Raw genomic sequence first — 20,146 nt, 5'->3', positions numbered from 1 at the left:
ACATACATATAATCACGCCTGTATCCCATACAGGGGTAGGCAGAACACATGAAACTACTAAAGCTTCAGTGCCACTCTTGGCAAATAAGGGATTGAAAGAAAACGAAACTGTGACATTGCAGTGACAGGTTGCCAGCCTCTCGCCTACGCCACAATTTAACCCATAAAATTAAAATTAACCATAAAATTAAAATTTTGAAAAACCCCCGACCGCGACATAGTAGACCGATTTTCATGAAACATGCCTAAGACCGTTTTCACATTATCCGATCCGATATCGGATAAATTTTATATATATAGTGGTGTGACTACTTTAAGATAACAAAAGTTGAAATATTTTCAATATAATATAATTTGACTTGTGTTAGGTATATAACTATTTACTTATTTATGGTGGTTGTCTATTGTTTGCCCGACAGTCATTTAACATAATATTCATTTGCCCGAATCTAACTTGCCTGAATTTCATTTGCCCGAATGATTTGTTTACCATAAAAATCATATGACATACTTGTTGTTTATCCGAATATTACCTTCCATAATCATACAATGCCATACTATTTGTTAGCCATATTATTAAGTGCAATAATATGGTTTCATAGAATATTCAAATTATTGCCATATTAATTGTTGCCCATATTATTACCTAACCTAACCTACTTTCTGATAGCAGTTTCATTTTCCAGGGGTCACAGTTCTAACCTAACCTAACCTACTTTTCCAGCAGTTTGATTTTCCATGGGGTCGCAGTTCTAACCTAACCTAACCTACTGTCTGATAGTATTTTCATTTTCCGGGGGGTCACAGTTCTAACCTAACCTAACCTACTTTTCAAGCAGTTTCCTTTTCCAGAGGTTCACAGTTCTAACCTAACCTAACCTACTTTCTGATAGCAGTTTCATTTTCCAGGGGGTCACAGTTCTAACCTAACCTAACCTACTTTCTGATAGCAGTTTCATTCTCTAGTCCTTCTAGTACCTATTATAGTAGTTTTCGATTCTGCCAAAGCACATTATGGAAATTGACTTTTCTGGACGCTAATTTGTATGACAAATGATGGTATGGAATGTGGTAATTACGGATTTCGATGATTCTGACAAATGACATTATGGAAACTGACTTTATGGGAAACAAAGTTTCTGGCACTAGATTAATATAGTAAACAATGATTATGGCATAAGATGTTATGAGAAACAATATTATGATTGTTGAATAGGATGGCAAATAAAATTATGGCAAATGAAATTCTGGCAAATGGGGGTATCCCATTTATGGTATAGGCTCTGTCAATACTTAATCTTTGGCTTCGTCTGTCGAATCGTTATCATATTTGCAAGGACCAGCGTTTTTCGTCAGTTATGTTATGTTTAAGACGTAGTCCGGACGATGAATCTTATTAGTGTGTTTTATTTGTTCCTATTGTTTTGTTTGGTGACGTCACAAGGTATGTAAACAATCATTATTATTCAGCCTTTTATTAACCCCATATAAGTTTCACGTGTCTGTCTGTCTGTCTGTCTATCTGTCTGTCTGTTTGTCTGTTTGTCTGTATGTGTGTGTCTGTCTGTGGCATTGTAGCTGAACGGATGAACCGATTTAAATTTAGTTTTTTTGTCTGAAAGCTGAGTTAGTCTGGAGTGTAGCCATGTTTCATGAAAATCGGTCCACTGTCGCGGTCGGGGGTTTTTTCAAAATTGTAATTTTGTGGTTATCGTCCACTGCTGAGCATAGGCGTCTCTAGTACGCCACTTGTCCCGGTCCTGTCGGAGTAGCTGACTGGCAATCGCGAACGCTGACGCTAGACGCTGATCGCAGTCTGGCTCTGTCGCGCCAATACAGAAGAGCGATAGAGATAGCTAGCAACGATAACGATATTATCGTGAGCGTTTGTGCCTCTAGCTACGTGCCTTGTGCTAGTCTCATGCATTTGTGATTCGCAATTTTCCGGATGCCGTATACTCAGCGCGCCAATCTAAACACACACACACACACACACATACAATCACGCCTGTATCCCATAAAGGGGTAGGCAGAGCACATGAACTACTCAAGTTTCAGTGCCACTCTTGGCAAAAAGGGGTTGAAAGAAAACGAAAATTGTGACATTGCAGTGACAGGTTGCCAGCCTCTCGCCTACGCCGCAATTTAACCCGTATCCCATAGTCGACTTCTACGACACCCACGGGAAGAAAGGGGGTGGTGAAATCTAAACAATAACTGTAATTCCAATTCAGAGGACCATCTGTACTGAAAAACGTCTTACGATATACGTGCGAAAAGGAAATTCGTAACTCGTGTCGATTTAAAACCTTCCTCCCTTCGGTCGTGTTTTAATGTATCGTCCGCTTTGCCACACTTTGTGTCATTTGTGTGGTTGTTTTTGTTTTACTTGACTTGTCACAGATGTGGTAGATTCATCACGAACTGGGCTACAGAGCCACAAGGCACGTAAGTTAAACAAATTTTGCCACCGAGGGAAAACAATTATTTGTGCAACAGGAGAGCAAAGTTGATATTTACATTTCGTGACTTTTGAGTCCCTTACTACGCTCAAGATTCTAAATTAAGCACGCGGTGGCAAAATTTGTTTAACCTACGTGTATCGAAACCCTCGAAACGCTCAAGATTCCATTTTCTGAACCACTGGCTACGCTCACGGTTCAATATTGGAATCTTTCGCTTGCTCGGGTAGCAATTAACAATATAGGCACGTGCGGTTAAACAACAACTTTGCCTCCTTGTAAAACAAATAACTAATGATAAAGTGACGCCAAATCCTTTCTTCTTACGAAATAAGAACGGCTTTGTTTTTAAAATTACGGATACGATTAGATAATTTATGAATGAATTGTGACTTATCTTAAACAATCTGATATAAATACCGAATCTAGTGACTCATAAGCTTACTCGGAAAAGTGTGTGTAGTAAGTACCTATGTATAGCCATTAAATACATGATAATTCCATTTAATAGTAATATCAATAGATAATATCTGTATTCTAATTAAGAATTGGAATCCTTCGCTTGCTCGGGTATCAATCACAAGCGTCTAAACAAGATCTTTCCTCTTTTGTCACAAGGTACAGCGGGGCAAATCTCGATTGGGGGGCAATTGTAACTGATTCATTTTTTCCATTATAACACTATGGTGTTGCGTTCTACATGTATCCACTGAGCACGCCTACCATATATAACCGGTGGATACTCTATTTAATAATGCAAACATTGTAAGACATAAGAAAAGATTAAGATTTTGACGACCGGTCTGGCGCAGTCGGTAGTGACCCTGCCTGCTGCGCTGCGGTCCCGGGTTCGAATCCCGGTAAGGGCATTTATTTGTGTGATGAGCACAGATATTTGTTCCTGAGTCATGGATGTTTTCTATGTATATAATTATTTGTATATTATATATATCGTTGTCTGAGTACCCACAACACAAGCCTTCTTGAGCTTACCGTGGGGTTCAGTCAATCTGTGTAAGAATGTCCTATAATATTTATTTATTGTAAGACATGGATAAAATGGACCAGTTACATTTGCCCCCCAGTCGAAATTTGTCCCGCTGTACCTTACAGATAACTATTACTTTTCTATTGTCGTTCACTTTTAACACGTCGTCTGCGGATGTGTCAAAAATCGAGGGTTTGTACCTCGGCTATGCCATGTAGAGCAAAAAATTAAATATATAAGAAGATTGCCCGTGTGGTGACAGGTTAAGAATTTCACCACCCCCTTTCTTCCCGTGGGTGTCGTAGGAGGCGACTGTGGGATATGGGTTAACTTGTGGCATAGGCGAGAGGCTGGCAACCTGTCACTGCAATGTCACAGTTTCGTTTTCTTTCAACCCCTTATTTGCCAAGAGTGGCACTGAAACCTGAGTAGTTTCATGTGCTCTGCCTACCCCTTCATGGGACACAGGCGTGATTGTATGTATGTATAAGAAGATTAATAAGATTATACCATCCTATACATTGAAAGGCGACCGCCTAAAAACGCGCAAAGTAGAATGCACCACTATGGCTCGAAAGTGACACTTAACGCCAATGTACACGTTTAGTAATCGATGGCAACAAGGCATTTTTATGGTGGTATAATCATGCGCGGATCCAGGGGGGGGGGTCATGGGGGTCATGACCCCCCCTTGGAGCTTAAGTTGGCCATACAAATAGACCACGTGGGGCCCCGGGCTTTTACCACGTGACCCCCCCCTTGGCACGAAGCTGGATCAGCGCTTGGGTATAATCTTCTTATATTTAATCTATGGTTAATGCAACATAGAGTTGTATGGGTGTTTCAGAAGCGCCCTCTGGCGTGATTTGCACAACATGCTCTTGCGCAGACGGCCGCGTCGACTGCGCCAATAAGGATATCCGGGCTTCTTTCTCGGTTGAGGAGTGGAAAGGTATGTAATAGGCACTTAAGATTTCGCACTACCACGACTTCAAGTTAGTTTACTAGTGATTATTTTATGTTACCACAAAATTTATTTTAGAAACATAAAAAGAACTTAAACTACTAAACTTAAACAGGATAAATATATTATGTACATAAAAATATAATAATACTAGCTTTTGCCCGCGGCTTCGCTCGCATTAAATTAGAATGCTCCATACAAACTTCCACCCCCCATTTTAGGGAAGTGGGGGGTTAGAAAGAGACAAAAGATAGCATATATAGTGACATAGTTTTTTTGATGGAGCGTGCTCCATCCTTTCAACTATTTCGACTTAAAAAATGACGTCAATTCGTAGCTCCGTTTAGCCGTGAAAGACGGACAAACAGACACACACACTTTCCCATTTATATATTAGTATGGAGATGTTACCACCGCACTAGTTAAACAAATAAATAAATAAAGAAACTTAACTTCAGTTTTAGACAAATTAAAATAGTGCACGTTACAACTGTTATTTACAAGCTTTTATTTAACTTGCCTTGTTAGTATGTTAGTTTGGGTCAAAACGTAGAAGCTAAATTTGACCCACTTCCCGGTATCCAATTGAGCTAAAATTTTGCACATACATATATGTAAATCACGCGACAATGCAATATTATGGTATCATGGAGCTGATCTGATGATGGAGCAGAAAGGTGGTCATAGGAACTCTGTCATGAAACGTCGTATCCTGTCGAGTAAGGGCTATTTAAAAACGTCTCGGAGAGCAGTAAATGACTATTGAAAGAAAGGTACAGTCGGCGATAAAAGCTTGTGCCAAAAATGTCATTTTTGCAGAAAACTTATTAAGCTGTTTCGTTAGCTTGCATCCTCTTGACCAAACCTTCCCATAATTTTAAATGGCGTACATTAAGACGCCTTACTTAACATGGTTATTTATTGTTTATTAACCATCACAATTTCAGAACTAGAAGCCTTCCAACCAACTCAGATAGACCTCAGTAGAAACCGCATCGTAACTTTATCAGAGTTGTCGTTGCTACCAGTGCAGAATCTAACGGTGAGTACTGTCATATATGGTCACTAGCTCACTAGCTTTTGCCCGCGGCTTCGCTCGCGTTAGAAAGAGACAAAAAGTAGCCTATGTCACTCTCCATCCCTTCAACTATCTCCACTTAAAAAATCACGTCAATTCTTCTCTCCGTTTTGCCGTAAAAGACGGACAAACAAACAGAAACACACACTTTCCCATTTATAATATTAAGTATGGATACTTATAAGTAAAAGTATAGTACATTACATGGAAAATGAGGACAAGTGGGTATTACGGCCGAGCGATAAGATAAGGCCGGGAAGTACGCCGAATAAGTGTCAAACATACAATGAAATAAAAAAAAATGCTCTAAAGGATGACAAAATACAAATACACTCAAACGTCAAGTGTGACAAGTATCCAGGTCACACAAAAATTAAAAAAAAAGTGACATGACAGTTCTGACAGCTTATTAAAAAAGTTACTTTGCAGGCCTAGGCCTAAAAAATAATATGAAATCCCATTACAGTCCTCTCGAGTTGTTGCGCCCAAAAAGCGATACTTCCCAGCCAATTTTAAGGAACATATGGATATACCACAAACCGGGATGACAATGAACAGGTGGGATTACATTGGACAAATTGTGATGAAAAGGGGCCGTTCAATATTACGTAAGCACCATAAGGGGGCGGGGAGTCTTTGCTATGCTAAATCAGCGGGGCAATGTGGTCAGCCTTCTGGACATCCGAACTAACGATCAGGCCAGCCTAATTTTACATTCACAAGTATTTAATTTAAATGTTTCATCACATTTGTTGTTTAAAGATCTCTATAACTCTCTCTAGTCTGCGGCTGTCGCGAGTTATTAACACTCGTTGACAAAATCCCTCTTACTTCCCTTGCTGAAAACTATATACTATTTTATCATGTTATTTGTAAGTTATTTAATAATGATTTTCTTACATCTTAAATAAATATTTGAACATCTACAGGTTTCCTACAATGACATTGAAGTAATTGACACGGCCTGTTTCAAGCATCTGAGAGAAACTCTTGTTACTTTGGATTTGAGTAATAATATGATAACTACATCGGCGTTAGAAAGGAGGATTTTTTTTTTTTTTTTTATGGTACGTTCTTCGATATAGAACGTTAAACTTACATGACATGGCACCAAGTCAGGGTCGATGATGGGATCCTGGAGAAATCGAGGGAACTCTTCAAATGTTATAGGCACATGTAATGTTTTTAGTCTATTTTTCAAAGGTACACCAGTATTTACGTCTGATGGTAATAATTTTATGTGGCTGAGCTGATGATGGAAGGTCAACTCCTCAATGGTTAGGAGTTAAAGGATAATTCTTTCACTACTGTACATGTATTCGGACTGATACATATAATATCACTAGGAACCACTAAAAATCAACAAATAAATAAACTTTTTAACAAAAAATAAAACCGCCTTCAAAAATAAGCGCGTTACAAAACACGGAGAAACTAAAAAGCCAAAAATAATAAACCTTTCAATTCAGATTTCTTATCGTATTGCAATAAGCTAAACATCCAAATTATAAACAAATCAATTATTTTTGGAGTCGGTACCAGCCTGTGTATGGTTGGGTGGGGCAAACAGGCAATAGCAAGGCGACGAACAGGTCTGGTACCGACTACAAAAATAATTGATTTGTTTATAATTTGGATGTTTAGCTTATTGCAATACGATAAGAAATCTGAATTGAAAGGTTTATTATTTTTGGCTTTTTAGTTTCTCCGTGTTTTGTAACGCGCTTATTTTTGAAGGCGGTTTTATTTTTTGTTATTTAATTTCCAAACACAGATAATTGTGACATAACATCCAGGTATTAAGCCAATTAAAAAAAAACTATAAGGGGCTTTATAGACGTGCCGACTGCAACTGGTACGGGCCCCAGACAATATTTGATTTTGGGTGCGTTTTCATACAAAAAAAATTTTTTTCATTTTTTTTTTAATTTTTTTTTAACTTTTTGTTTTTTATAAGCGTATACAGGGCATCAAAGGGGAACGAAAATTCGATTATTTTTGCGCTACGACGCACCGTTTAGGAGATACAGCCATCCAAAGTTACTATTTTCAGTAGACTTTATTTATTTCATACCATGTTTGAGAAAAGCACTATACATACCTCGGCGGGAAATGGGGTTGCCCGCCTCAGACCTATGCGGCCTCGCTTCGCTCGGCCGTCTATATGTCTTCGGCCGGTAACCCCCTTTGTTCCGGCCTCTGTAGTAATGTACTATTTCTACTTCCGAACTGTTATTCGATATTTCCAAGGTCGTACATAGATCTTTAAAACCCTACATAAAAGTCTATTCCTCAAAGCCAGCTCTCCCCGGTATCCCGCGCATGCGCGCGGTAACGAAAAAATTGAAATAGCATCATTTGGCTCTGTAACCATGGCAACGCATTGTTATAACGTTACTGCGCGCGTGCGCGGGATGCCGGCGTGGGATGGCTTTGGGCAGCTAACTCGAGCGCTGGCAGTCACAGAGAACCTCCTATAGAGTGGCAGTCTTGTATATTTGGTTCGCGATACGAGTCACCAGTGTTTGGGGTGCGAGGAGCGGGCGGGGAATGTGTTAAGCGCGCTGTGATTGGCCGTTTCAAGGACGGCGGGCAGTCGCGCCAGATGAAAAGGGACAGAAGTATGACTGTCCCTCTACTGACGCGTAAGTGGCCAATGTAAGTTGACCTATGCCGGCTCTGAATAAATTATAAATATGACTTGGTCTGTGGCTGGCAGTGCAAACCGCCGGGGTCAAAATACTGGAAACAGTTAGTAAAACAACAAAATACTGGAAACGGCTTCCGCCGTGGCCGGTCCACTGGAGATCTGTTAGCGTATGCCACACACATCTGGAGTGAGGCCATCGAGAAGAAAGGAGAGGCCTTGGCTGTCTCTCTTGATATATCGAAGGCTTTCGACCGGGTCTGGCACGAGGGTCTTATTAGCAAGCTACCGTCCTTCGGTCTTCCCACTAGTCTCTGTAACTGGGTATCTGACTTCCTGAGGGATAGATCGATTCGGGTTGTCATTAATGGCTGCTCGTCCGATCAATTGGCAATAAACGCCGGAGTTCCTCAGGGATCTGTGCTTTCAGCGACCCTCTTCCTGCTCCATATAAACGACCTACTGAAACCAGGTACGTTCGGTTATGCAGATGACACGACGGTTGTAGAAAGCTACATACCCGACTCACGAGCTAGTGGAGTCCAGATATAGTCACTCAGGGAGGCAATGGTCGAACGCATGAACGAATCACTGAAGGCAGTCTCCGATTGGGGTGAAGCCAATTTGGTTGCGTTCAATGCTAGTAAGACTCAGGCGTGTCTTATTTCTGCTAAAAGGAGCCCATTCCACCTTACTCCTACGTTCCGAAATGTATCCCTTCCGATTACCGACCATCTTAAGCTTCTCGGAATCTCACTGACTTCGAAACTTAACTTCGGCCCGCACATTGAGTCGAAAGCTCAGTTAGCTGCAAAAAAGCTGGGCATCCTCAACAAGGTGAGGCATTATTTTACACCTAGGCAGCTGCTCGACCTGTACCAAGCACAAGTCCGGTCGTGTGTAGAATATTGTTCTCACCTGTGGGATGGTTCAGCGAAATACCAGCTTGCGGCGCTCGAGTCAGTCGAGAGGAGGGCCAAGAAATCATCAATGACGACGAGCTGACCAATTCTCGACTACAAAGCCTGGAGCATCGTCGGAAGGTTGCCACTTTATCGGTATTTTACAGGATACATTTCGGAGAGTGCGCTGAGGAACTGTATAACCTTGTTCCTCCGTCCCCATTTCACCATAGGACCACTAGACAATCGGCAATGCGGCATCGCTTCATGGTCAGTATTCCAAAAATACGCACTAAGCGTTTCGCTTCAACATTTCTTTTGCGAACCGCCAAGGAGTGGAATGCCCTGCCTAAGTCTGTGTTTCCGCACGAGTACAATCCAGGTCTCTTTAAAGCAAGAGTAAATAGGTATCTCATAGGTAAGCGTGCTCCACCGTAGACCGCATCATCACTTACCATCAGGTGTGATCGTGGTCAAACGTCTACCTATCTATACAAAAAAAACAGTATGAATTTCAGGAAAGTTAGTCTAGAAAACTATTAAAAACTAAGTGCATGGTCGTAGAAAAAGCATTGTATGGAACGGTGTTTAACTGAGTCAAAAAATTCGCGCAATATTATGGTATCATGGAGCTGATCTGATGATGGCGCAGAAAGATGGTCATAGGAACTCTGTTATGAAACGTCGTATCCCCATCGAGTAAGGGGTTTTTAGAAACGTCTCGGAGAGCAGTAGATGACTGTTGAAAGAAAGGTACAGTCAACGATAAAGGCTTGTGCCAAAAATGAAATTATTACAAGCATTTATTAAAGCAAACTGAATAAGCTCTTATTCAACTTGCCTTGTTAAGTAGTATGCTCGTTTGGGTCAAAACGTAGAAGATGAATTGGACACTTCCCAGTTTCCGATTGACTGAAATTTTGCACACATATGTAAATCACGTGACAATGCAATATTATGGTATCATGGAGCTGATCTGATGAAGGAGCAGAAAGGTCATAGGAACTCTGTTATGAAACGTATCGCCGTCGAGTAGGGGGTTTTTAGAAAATAACTTTTTTCAGACTATATTGAACGGACATGACCTCCTTCAATTCAATAAACTAACGTACCTGAGCCTGGCCAAAAATGATATCCACGCTCTCCCCAAAGACATGTTCTTCACAACCCGAGAGCTGACCCACTTGGACCTGAGTGGGAACCCACTGGCTTACATCGACTCCATTACTTTGGCCACCATCAGTGACTTGACTAAGCTAAGGGTGAGTACTGAGTAATTGGTATTAATCATCTAAAATAAATGTCATAGGCATACAAAAGGCCTCCAAGTGTCCTGAATTCGATTCGACCTAGAGTCTTTCGTTTACGACGGATACCTAAGCTGCTCGGCCATCACAGTGGTAAGGGCCAAAATTCAACTATATGGCAAAATTTCGAAGGTTTGTGGAATTTATTTCGACTTAAGAGCACGCTGAGTTTACATACCTAATGTGACAAGTGGCAACAAACCATTCATATATGCATCCGAGTCTAAGCACATTTGGCAAGGTCCAAAACTAACAGTAAATCTTACCTATTCTATGTTATACATTAAGTAAGTATTTGTACATATATTATATGTATCGTTGTCTGAGTACCCACAACACAAACCTTAAGCTTACCGTGGGACTCCGACAATCTGTGCAAGAATGTCCTAAAATATTTATTTATTTTGAATTTAATTAATTTATTTCACCACCCCCCTTTCTTCTCGTGGGTGTCGTAGAAGTCGACTATGGGATATGGGTTAAATTGTGGCTAAGCGAGAAGCTAGCAACCCATCACTGCAATGTCACAATTTGGATTTCTTTCAACCCCTTTTTGCCAAGAGTGGCACTGAAACTTAGTAGTTCATGTGCTCTACCTACCCCTGTATGGGATACAGGCGTGATTATATGTATGTACGTATGTATATTTGCATTTATGTTTAACACAAAGCGACGTTGATATTTGAAACATTAAATTTCAATTACCAAACACGCACGTAACCGTGTATAATTCAAGGAAAATTTAAAACTCTTCGTCCTGTTTGCAATTTTAAGTAATTAATGTCTTCCAGAACTTATCCCTCGGTTCCTGTGACCTTGAGACGCTGCCCGAAGGTATATTCCGTCGGCTCCGTCGACTGCAAGGTTTAGATCTCAGTGGGAACAGGTTCACGACCGTGCCTGCCAACATCAACGAGGCCTCCAACCTTCAGGTCCTGATCTTGGACAAGAACCCTTTCGAGACTATTGATGATAATACGTGAGTTTATCATTTGAGCAACCTTACAGTATGACAAAAAGGTTAGAAATTAAAAAGTGGCAACATCGTAGGTAGTGTCTTCTCTTTTTAGGGTTCCGTAGTCAACTAGGAACCCTTATAGTTTCGCCATGTCTGTCTGTCCGTCCGTCCGTCCGTCCGTCCGTCCGTCCGTCCGTCCGTCCGTCCGTCCGTCCGCGGATAATCTCAGTAACCGTTAGCACTAGAAAGCTGAAATTTGGTACCAATATGTATATCAATCACGCCAATAAAGTGCAAAAATAAAAAGTGGAAAAAAATGTTTCGTTAGGGCACCCCCCCTACATGTAAAGTGGGGGCTGATATTTTTTTTCATTCCAACCCCAACGTGTGATATATCGTTGGATAGGTATTAAAAAATGAATAAGGGTTCACTAATATCGTTTTTTGATAATATTAATAGTTTCGGAAATAATCGCTCCTAAAGGAAAAAAAAGTGCGTCCCCCCCCTCTAACTTTTGAACCATATGTTTAAAAAATATGAAAAAAATCACAAAAGTAGAACTTTATGAATACTTTCTAGGAAAATTGTTTTGAACTGGATAGGTTCAGTAGTTTTTGAGAAAAATACGGAAAACTACGGAACCCTACACTGAGCGTGGCCCGACACGCTCTTGGCCGGTTTTTTTCTCATTTGATTTGGAAGGGATGACATTACAATGTCACAGTATAATAAAGAGTACTATCGTACAGTACCACTCCCGCTCCCCGTTGCTGTTACCGCTTGGCAAAAACGCGAACAGTACGCTGAACGCGTACTATGCGGTCGACTATTCGCGTTTTTGACAGGCGGTAACTGTGAGGTAACCGAGAGGGGGTGGGCGACACTTCCAGCGGGGAGCGGGAGTGGCTACACTGTACGATAGTAGTCTTTATTATACTGTGCTAGGGGTAAGAATACTGAATACATTTGATTACATACAGTCAACTAATTTGAACTCTAGGCCACTGTATAACCTTCGCACAGTAAACGTCCAAGTGACATCTTTGACAAATACAGGACGGTGTCAATGAGACAAGGTTATAGAGTGGCCTAGGATTCACATTGGTTGACCGTATCTTAACATGGAAACTCTCTTTCAGCCCCTTCAAAACCTTAATAAAACTCCAAGAACTCTACATCCGTCGCTGCAGCAAGCTTAAAACCATCACAGCCGGTGCTCTTGGGGGCTTGGAGAGTCTCTCGAAACTACACATCTCGTATAACCCTCGATTGATCACTCTGGAACCCAAGTTCCTCGTTTGGGAAGACGAGAATGAGATTGAGAGGCATCCGTTGATCAAAGAGGTATGAAAGTACAAAGTTACCATTTTTAACCGCCTTCCAAATCTCAAAGGAAGGGGTTATCAAGTCGTCTGTATGTTTTTTTTTTTTTTTTTTTTAATGTTTGTTCCTCGATATCTCCGTCGTTACTAGACCGATTTTGAAATTTTTTTTTGATTGAATGTATATGCATACAGATTGGTCCCATTTTTCTCAGAACCTAGTTCTGATGATGGGATCCTTGAGAAATCGAGGGAACTCCTCAAATCTGAAAGGCATACATATGGTGATTTTTGTGTTTTTAAAGGAACAGCATGCATTTACGTACGGAACAGTGACATTTGGTGCAGTGGAACTCCTGATGATGGTCAGAATGGAACTCCTCAAATCTGAACGGCACACTTATAGTGACTTTGGTATTTTTATAAGAACAGCATGCACTTACGTCCAGAACAGTGATATTTGGTGCAGTGGAATTGCTGATGATGGTCAGAACGGAACTCCTCAAATCTGAACGGCACACTTATAGTGACTTTGGTATTTTTATAAGAACAGCATGCACTTACGTCCAGAACAGTGACATTTGGTGCAGTGGAACTGCTGATGAAGAGTGAGCCGCCCCTGGTTAGAGTTCCGTTCTGATAATCATTCTCATCTGTAAGTACTTCAGAATCATCCAGATTTCAAAATTGGTTCAGAAATGACGGAGATATCGAATAACAAACATTAAAAAATATACAGACGAATTGATAACATAATCCAACATTTGAAAGTATTTATCACCAGAACCCTAAAGGAAGGCGGTTTTTTTTCTTAAAAATTATTTCAATGAATGAATGAAAGTTGAATGAAAGTTTATTCACAAGAACATATGGTGCATTACAGTAGATGTTATTAAAGTGTTTACATTGGAGATTCTTAATATGCTCTGCCACAGGGCATGTGAAAATTATATGTTCACTACATGTCAAAGCTATGTATGTGAATATTAATTGCGTACATGCAATGTCTTCCTTACAAACTAAGAATATTAGGCCCATCGCACTTTCACATTTTTTCATCCGTCGTTGCAGCAAGCTCCTCTGCAGAAGTTTTACATCCTTTGATCATAGAGGTAAGAAAGTATGAAATTATCATTTTTTCATCATAATTTCATATTTTTTCATCCCTCGCAACAAGCTCAGAACCATCACAGTCGGTGCTCTTGGGGGATTGGAGTCTCTCGAAACTACACGTGACTTGACTTTTGACTTGACTTTGATTAAAAAGGTTTGTACAAATATATCAGTAGCATATATTTTAAGATAACACCGTTTTATCATCTGTTTACTGTCAGAACTTTGTCAGGGCTATGGAAAATGGTGTCACTGCGCAGCACAGGCGCTAACGCTGTGCTGAGCGGGAATCAGATATAATACAGGGTATTATTAATCTAAGATACAGGGTATCTATCGTAATAACTACGAGCAGTCTCTAGACCCAATCTCTCTCTTCTATTATCATAGTATTAAAATTTTAACCTTTCTTCCAGTTATACCTAAACAACAACAACATAACTGAAATCAGCGCGTACTACCTCGACCGCTGGAATCTTCTAGAAGCCGGCGACTTCACCAACAACCCGTACGACTGCGACTGCGACAGCCAGTGGATGCTGGACGTGCTCATACCGCTGCTGCAGGAGATTGTCCAATACAGCGACCAGATGGCGCACATGACGTGAGACCATGACTTCATGACGCGTCCGTCTGTCATATTGCTGTCTCTGTCGCACTTCAATAAGCGCATATGAGACGCGGCTCCCACCTATATAGTGCTATCTCTGCATTCATTCATCATTCATCCATTCATTCATTCATTCATCGTTCATCATTTATTCATACGTTCATCATTCATTAATCATTCATTCCTAATTAATTTAATCATTCATTCATTCAGTGGTTCTACTGGTTAGACTACGCAGTAAGGCTAGAGGGTATAGTACTGATGTGCGGACGGAAAGTTTCCAAAATTCTAAAATTTTCACATAGGAAAACTTAGAAACTTTCCATACTTTGTATGGACAATTGTATGGATGGAAACATTCCATTTCATAAATTTAAATTCCTTTTATCTTTCGTGATTGCGTGAACTATTCAAAAAGTTTAAGATTTTTTTGGAAAGGATTTCCGCAAATTGCACATCTCTAGGGTATAGGCTTACTTTACACTTTTTAATTTATTAACCCCCGACGCAAAAACGACGGGGTGTCTGGTCTGTCTGTCTATCTGTGTGTGTGTCTGTCTGTGGCATCGTAGCTCCCGAACGGATAAACCGATTTAAATTTGTTTTTTTTGTCTGAAAGCCGATAGTTAGTCGGGAGTGTTCTTAGCCATGTTTCATGAAAATCGGTGTACTATGTCGCGGTCGGGGGTTTTTTCAAAATTTAAATTTTGTGGTTAGGTTATCTTAATAGTACAAATTGAAGATTGTTTCGTTTCAGATGTAAAACGCCGGAGCCATTTCGTGGGCTAACGTACAACCAGGTCATGAACTCGACGAGGCAGCTCGTTTGTATGGAGAACCTCGAGGAACCGGTCACGGATTCTGCCATCATGCTTGGCATTATGATAGGTAGGTTGTGAAACACTCGGTGGTAAAATTAGTGCCTTGAAACCCTCGCAACGCTAAAGATTCCACTTTTTGTATCATTGGCTTGGAATATCTAATATTAGAGGTAGAAACTTCCAAACCTTCAAATCAAGAGTGAACAGGCATCTTCTGGGCGAGCTCACTCCATCGTAGGCCACGTCTTTGCCTTTGGCTAGTCTGTGGTCAAGAGTAAGCCCATTTATAATTAAAAAAAAAAAAAAAGTTCGCTTTTAAGAAATCTGTACGTTCTTTCTTTGCTGGTAGAATGAAGGATTCCAAGTTGTTTTTAACCCCCGACGCAAAAACGAAGGGGTGTTATAAGTTTGACGTGTCTGTCAGTCTGTCTGTCTGTCTGTCTGTCAGTGTGTGTGTCTGTCTGTGGCATCGTAGCTCCTGAACGGATGAACCGATTTCGATTTAGTTTTTAGGGTTCCGTACCAAAAAGGTACAACAGGAACCCTTATGGTGCGACTCTGTCCGTCTGTCTGTCCGTCTGTCACATTGTTAAATATCTCGAGAACTACTTATGCTATCGATATGAAATTTGGAATAGTTATAAACATTGTGAACCTCTACAAGTTGAAAGAATTTTTTTTTTAAATTAATTATTATAAATGATAGAAAATGGCCAAAATGAAAGGGGTCAAACTGAAAATTTCAAGTAACTAGGTCAAGTGGGGTATCGTTAGAAAGAGCTCAAACTGTACATATCAAAACTATTTTTTATATTTTTTTGGTTGTGGAAAAGAAATGTTTTTTGAAGGAAAATGTAAAAAAAAATACCGTTCCCCCCCCCCTTATCTCCGAAGTTTACCAACATAAATTTATGAAATTTTCACTAAACATGGCTATTATAATGAATATTACAGGAAAAATAAAATCGTACACGTATCTTGAAAACTTTTTTTTAATTTATAAAAAACCTTTCAGATTTACATTTTCAATTTCAACACCCTTGCAGGTGTTTATTGTACCTGTATTTTTAAAAAAAATAACAATGAAATTACCTGCTTTCAAATAGAGGCAAAATGGTTAAAATCGGTTCACGCAATAAACAATTATTCTATAAAAATCATCGCGCTCGCGCGCATTAGTTTACTCAATTTGCCGATAGATGTCGCTGTACGTTGAACGCTCATTTCCTACATCGCGTTTTTCCTGATATAATGAGGTCGGTTCAGGAGCGTCCTTGCGACATGTCGTAAGTCGTAAACTATTGAAGTCGAATAGTCTTGATTTTATTTGGACGTTGTCTATGTCTAACAATAAAATTGTATATTAAAATATTACTTGTTATGTGGGAAATTGAGTCTTGAGGGATTTAGTCAAATCTGTAGAGTTCTATGAATAACATTTTGGTGATTCAACTATTGAAAGTTTGTACGGAACCCTCGGTGAGCGAGTCCGACTCGCACTTGACCGGTTTTTTTTTATTTGAAAGCTGTGTTATATATATGTATGTATGTATTTTTGGAAATACATATTTAGGTTTATGTATATTTATTATGTAACTTCTTATGTAGGTTAACTATGCAAAGTTTTAGTAATATCACCGCCCACAATATCTCTGCTTTGTCTAAAGGTTGACTGGTAGAGAATGCTGTCTGGCATTAAGTCCGCCTTTTGTACTATAAATTTTTCTTTCTTTGTGTACAATAAAGATTAAATAAATAAATCTTTTGCTAGCTCGGGTATCAATATTGGCACGTGTGGTTAAACAACGACTTTGCCCCGACGACCTACTATTAGACCTCCCCACAGATGTCATATATACCATAGATCAAGCAAACGTATCTACTTAGCGTGTCAAATGAACTCAGTGAAATCCACTGAGTTGTCCGTCTTTACTCGCAGCTTGCAGCTTTCGGGCGTCAATTTTTGTAAGTTGAAGTCAACCAAAACATAAAAAATTCCTCGTTACGTGATATTCAATTGCAACAACACAAAAATTATGAACAATCAAGAGCCTGAGACATATTTAAAATTACAGGCAAGAATCAACTTCAGTACAAAATTTGACACGCTCGGCCCCTATATAAATATATGAATTTGTTTCTTCTATCTAAATTAAGTTCTGTGGACCTCCCTGTAGTCTTACCGCGTGGTTTTGCCAGTTGAACCATTGGGAATTTTCTTCGCAATAGACTTACTGATTGTAAGACTTCTTTTTTAACCCCCGACGCAGTAACCTAACCACAAAATTAAAATTTTGAAAAAACCCCCGACGACGACGTACATAGTGGACCGATTTTCATGAAACACGGCTAAGAACACTCCCGACTAACTCAGCTTTCAGACAAAAAAAACTAAATCTAAATCGGTTCATCCGTTCGGGAGCTACGATGCCACAGACAGACACACACACAGACAGACAAACAGACAGACCGACAGACAGACAGACAGACAGACGGACAGACAGACAGACAGACACGTCAAACTTATACTTAACACTCCTTCGTTTTTGCGTCGGGGGTTAAAAACGGAGGCATCAAAAGCCCTTACTATCGGTAAGTCTATTGGGAAGAAAATTCCCAGTGGTTCAACTGGTAAAACTACGCGGAAAGACTAGAGGGAATAGCTTTATTATTAGTATTATTACAAATAAATGAGAATTGTAACAAGCTGTGAAATTTTAACCGGGTTCCAGGGATTGACTAGGCATGTGTCTCTGAACAAATAGCTATTTTGCTCACTGGTTTCACGCAACAAAGTACGCTCTTTCCAGCTGCTGAGGCGATAAGATTCATTTTTCCCAATCCCGCCGTCAATATTGATTGGCACATGCAACTAAACAACAACTTTGCCCCTTGTAAAACAATTGGACGTAGTTACGCAGAAACATTCCAATCCAGCTGGAATTGTCATTGAAATGAAAGACTTGTTTTTCACACAAGGTCTTAAACTTAATGACAATCGCATGTGGATTGGAACGTTTTTGCGTAACTACGTCCAATTAATTATTAATATTTTCCCCTCACTAGCTCGGAAACACGTGTTTTGTCCTTTAATACCAGCGGGTAAAAACGCATTTTATCCACTAGTGGGTAAAGTAATTTGACCTTGAATAAATTCAAATGAACTGCTTTAAAATTGATAAAAATTGGTGAATCTAGTAATAAAGATCATTTACCACCTGTGGAACTACTGGAAGCAGTGATAAACGCATTTTTTGCGTTGTAGTTTCCTCGCTACAGTGAGGGGAAAAATTTTGTGTTACACTCGGGTGCAAATGTATTTTACTTCTCGTGTGTTAAAAAACTTGCAAGTTCAGGATTATATTCTCGAACCACTCGCTTCGCTCGTGGTTAACTATAGAATCCTTTCACTTGCTCGTTTTTCAATTCCACACTCGGCGTTAAAATACAACTTTGCCCCCTTGTATAACAAATAACTATTTTTTTGTTACAGGGGTATTCGTCACATTCCCAATGGTCATCCTAGTGGTTCTACTCTGGAGGCGCGGAATATTCACCAAATGCAGGAAGAAAGTAATTATAGAATCGGACGAAGAAAAAGACATGTTCTAGGGAATAGATGTATTTTAAATAATGCTGTTTTTATTACATTTTACATAAAATAAACTTAAGCGACAGTTGGCGCGATACCGCTCAAGACCGAGCAAAGTGACGTGCTAGAGTGTTGGAGGCTAAAACTTATTTTGGGTTATCGCGCCACCCAAGTAAGTAAAAACTTCAGACTCGCATGTTCAAAAACTCTTAAAGCTTCCGTCACACATAAAGCGTTTTGATAGCGTAATTCCGCTCGTTAGTTCCCGCCGGCGTCCGCTGGGCGCAACGCCAGCGTTCGCCCGGCGGACCGCTATCATTGCGCTCCGCTGACGCTCCGCCTACGCTCATGTGTGGCCGAGCTTTAAGAGCGTTCAGACCGCCTTTAAGAACTTACAGATGTAATGTACAATCGTTTTCTATCGGACTTTCTCGACAAATTTCATATTTAAAAAGACTGAATGCTCTAAGGCCCACTTGCACCAACCACTTAACCATAGATTAAATATAACAAGATCATACCATCCCATACATTAAAATGCAACCGCCTAAGACCGCGCTTACACTCCACCACACATAGATGGCGCCACAAAAAAAATGTCTTGTAGCTTTCGATTATACTTGTAGATGGCGTTAAGTGTCACTTTTGATATAAATTTACGGCTCGGAATTGACACTTCATGCCAATCTACAAATAATCGGTGGCAACAAGGCATTTTTTGTGGCGCCATCTATGTGTGGTGGTGTAAGCGCGTTCGTAGGCGGTCGCATTTTAATGTATGGGATGGTATGATCTTGTTATATTTAATTTATGACTTAACTAAGGGTTAGCGGGCTGTCATGCATCTGACAAATTCCATATAAAATGGTGGGTTAACCCTCCATTTTCGTCGGTGCAAGTGTCCCTAAGAGGGTCATTATGACTATAGTCTGCATCTTTAGGTACTTAAATACATGTAAACAAAATCTACCCTCAAGAGGCTACACTTGAGGGCAAAAAACATTACACGACCAAATAAGTAGGTTAAAGACAGGCCGCTCAGTGACAGATTCGCTTGGATTTGATTTAAGTTTTTAAAATTAAATGGCTTCAGTCCATTGGGACTATTTTGCCAGTGTCAAGGTAATATCAGCTAATTGTTATTAATTTTGGTACGGTAAGTACGACAGTGTACGGTGAGTTAGCACTTGTAAATTAATAGCTAGATTTTACAAGAGCACGTGGACTACCGTCCGTTGACGACAAAAAAGAGGCTACTTAAACGCGTTTCGAGATTAATTCTTCATCTGCTTCTCACTACAACATTAGTTTACTGTATAATAAGCTATCGATATTATACTTTAAACAACATTAATGAGCAAAAGAAAAAGAAATTATTCAC

At 39.9% G+C, this 20,146-nt stretch overlaps 1 protein-coding gene across 1 annotated transcript; it reads left to right on the top strand.

Annotated features, from left to right (window-relative positions):
• Positions 1–1,333: 1,333 nt before the first annotated feature.
• On the top strand, positions 1,334–18,807 carry LOC125240290 (leucine-rich repeat neuronal protein 1-like). The gene is made up of 10 exons (XM_048148160.1): positions 1,334–1,444; positions 4,298–4,402; positions 5,362–5,456; positions 6,422–6,546; positions 10,105–10,303; positions 11,140–11,327; positions 12,447–12,651; positions 14,159–14,346; positions 15,110–15,240; positions 18,667–18,807. The coding sequence occupies exons 1-10, from the start codon at positions 1,387–1,389 to the stop codon at positions 18,783–18,785; spliced, it is 1,413 nt and encodes a 470-aa protein (XP_048004117.1). The 5' UTR covers positions 1,334–1,386; the 3' UTR covers positions 18,786–18,807.
• Positions 18,808–20,146: the final 1,339 nt, after the last annotated feature.

The sequence above is a fragment of the Leguminivora glycinivorella genome, chromosome 27, assembly GCF_023078275.1.
Source record: "Leguminivora glycinivorella isolate SPB_JAAS2020 chromosome 27, LegGlyc_1.1, whole genome shotgun sequence".
NCBI classification, from domain to species: Eukaryota; Metazoa; Arthropoda; class Insecta; order Lepidoptera; family Tortricidae; genus Leguminivora; species Leguminivora glycinivorella.
Note: the sequence above shows the minus strand (reverse complement) of the source record. Positions and strands in the feature narration are given on the sequence as shown.

Bases quoted from the DNA above. Each gene is read 5' to 3' on its own strand.
- LOC125240290 (XM_048148160.1), top strand. From the start codon at position 1,387: ATGAATCTTATTAGTGTGTTTTATTTGTTCCTATTGTTTTGTTTGGTG. The intron at 12,652-14,158 runs GTATGAAAGTAC...CCTTTCTTCCAG, and splicing joins GGCATCCGTTGATCAAAGAG to TTATACCTAAACAACAACAA. The intron at 15,241-18,666 runs GTAGGTTGTGAA...TTTTTGTTACAG, and splicing joins CATGCTTGGCATTATGATAG to GGGTATTCGTCACATTCCCA.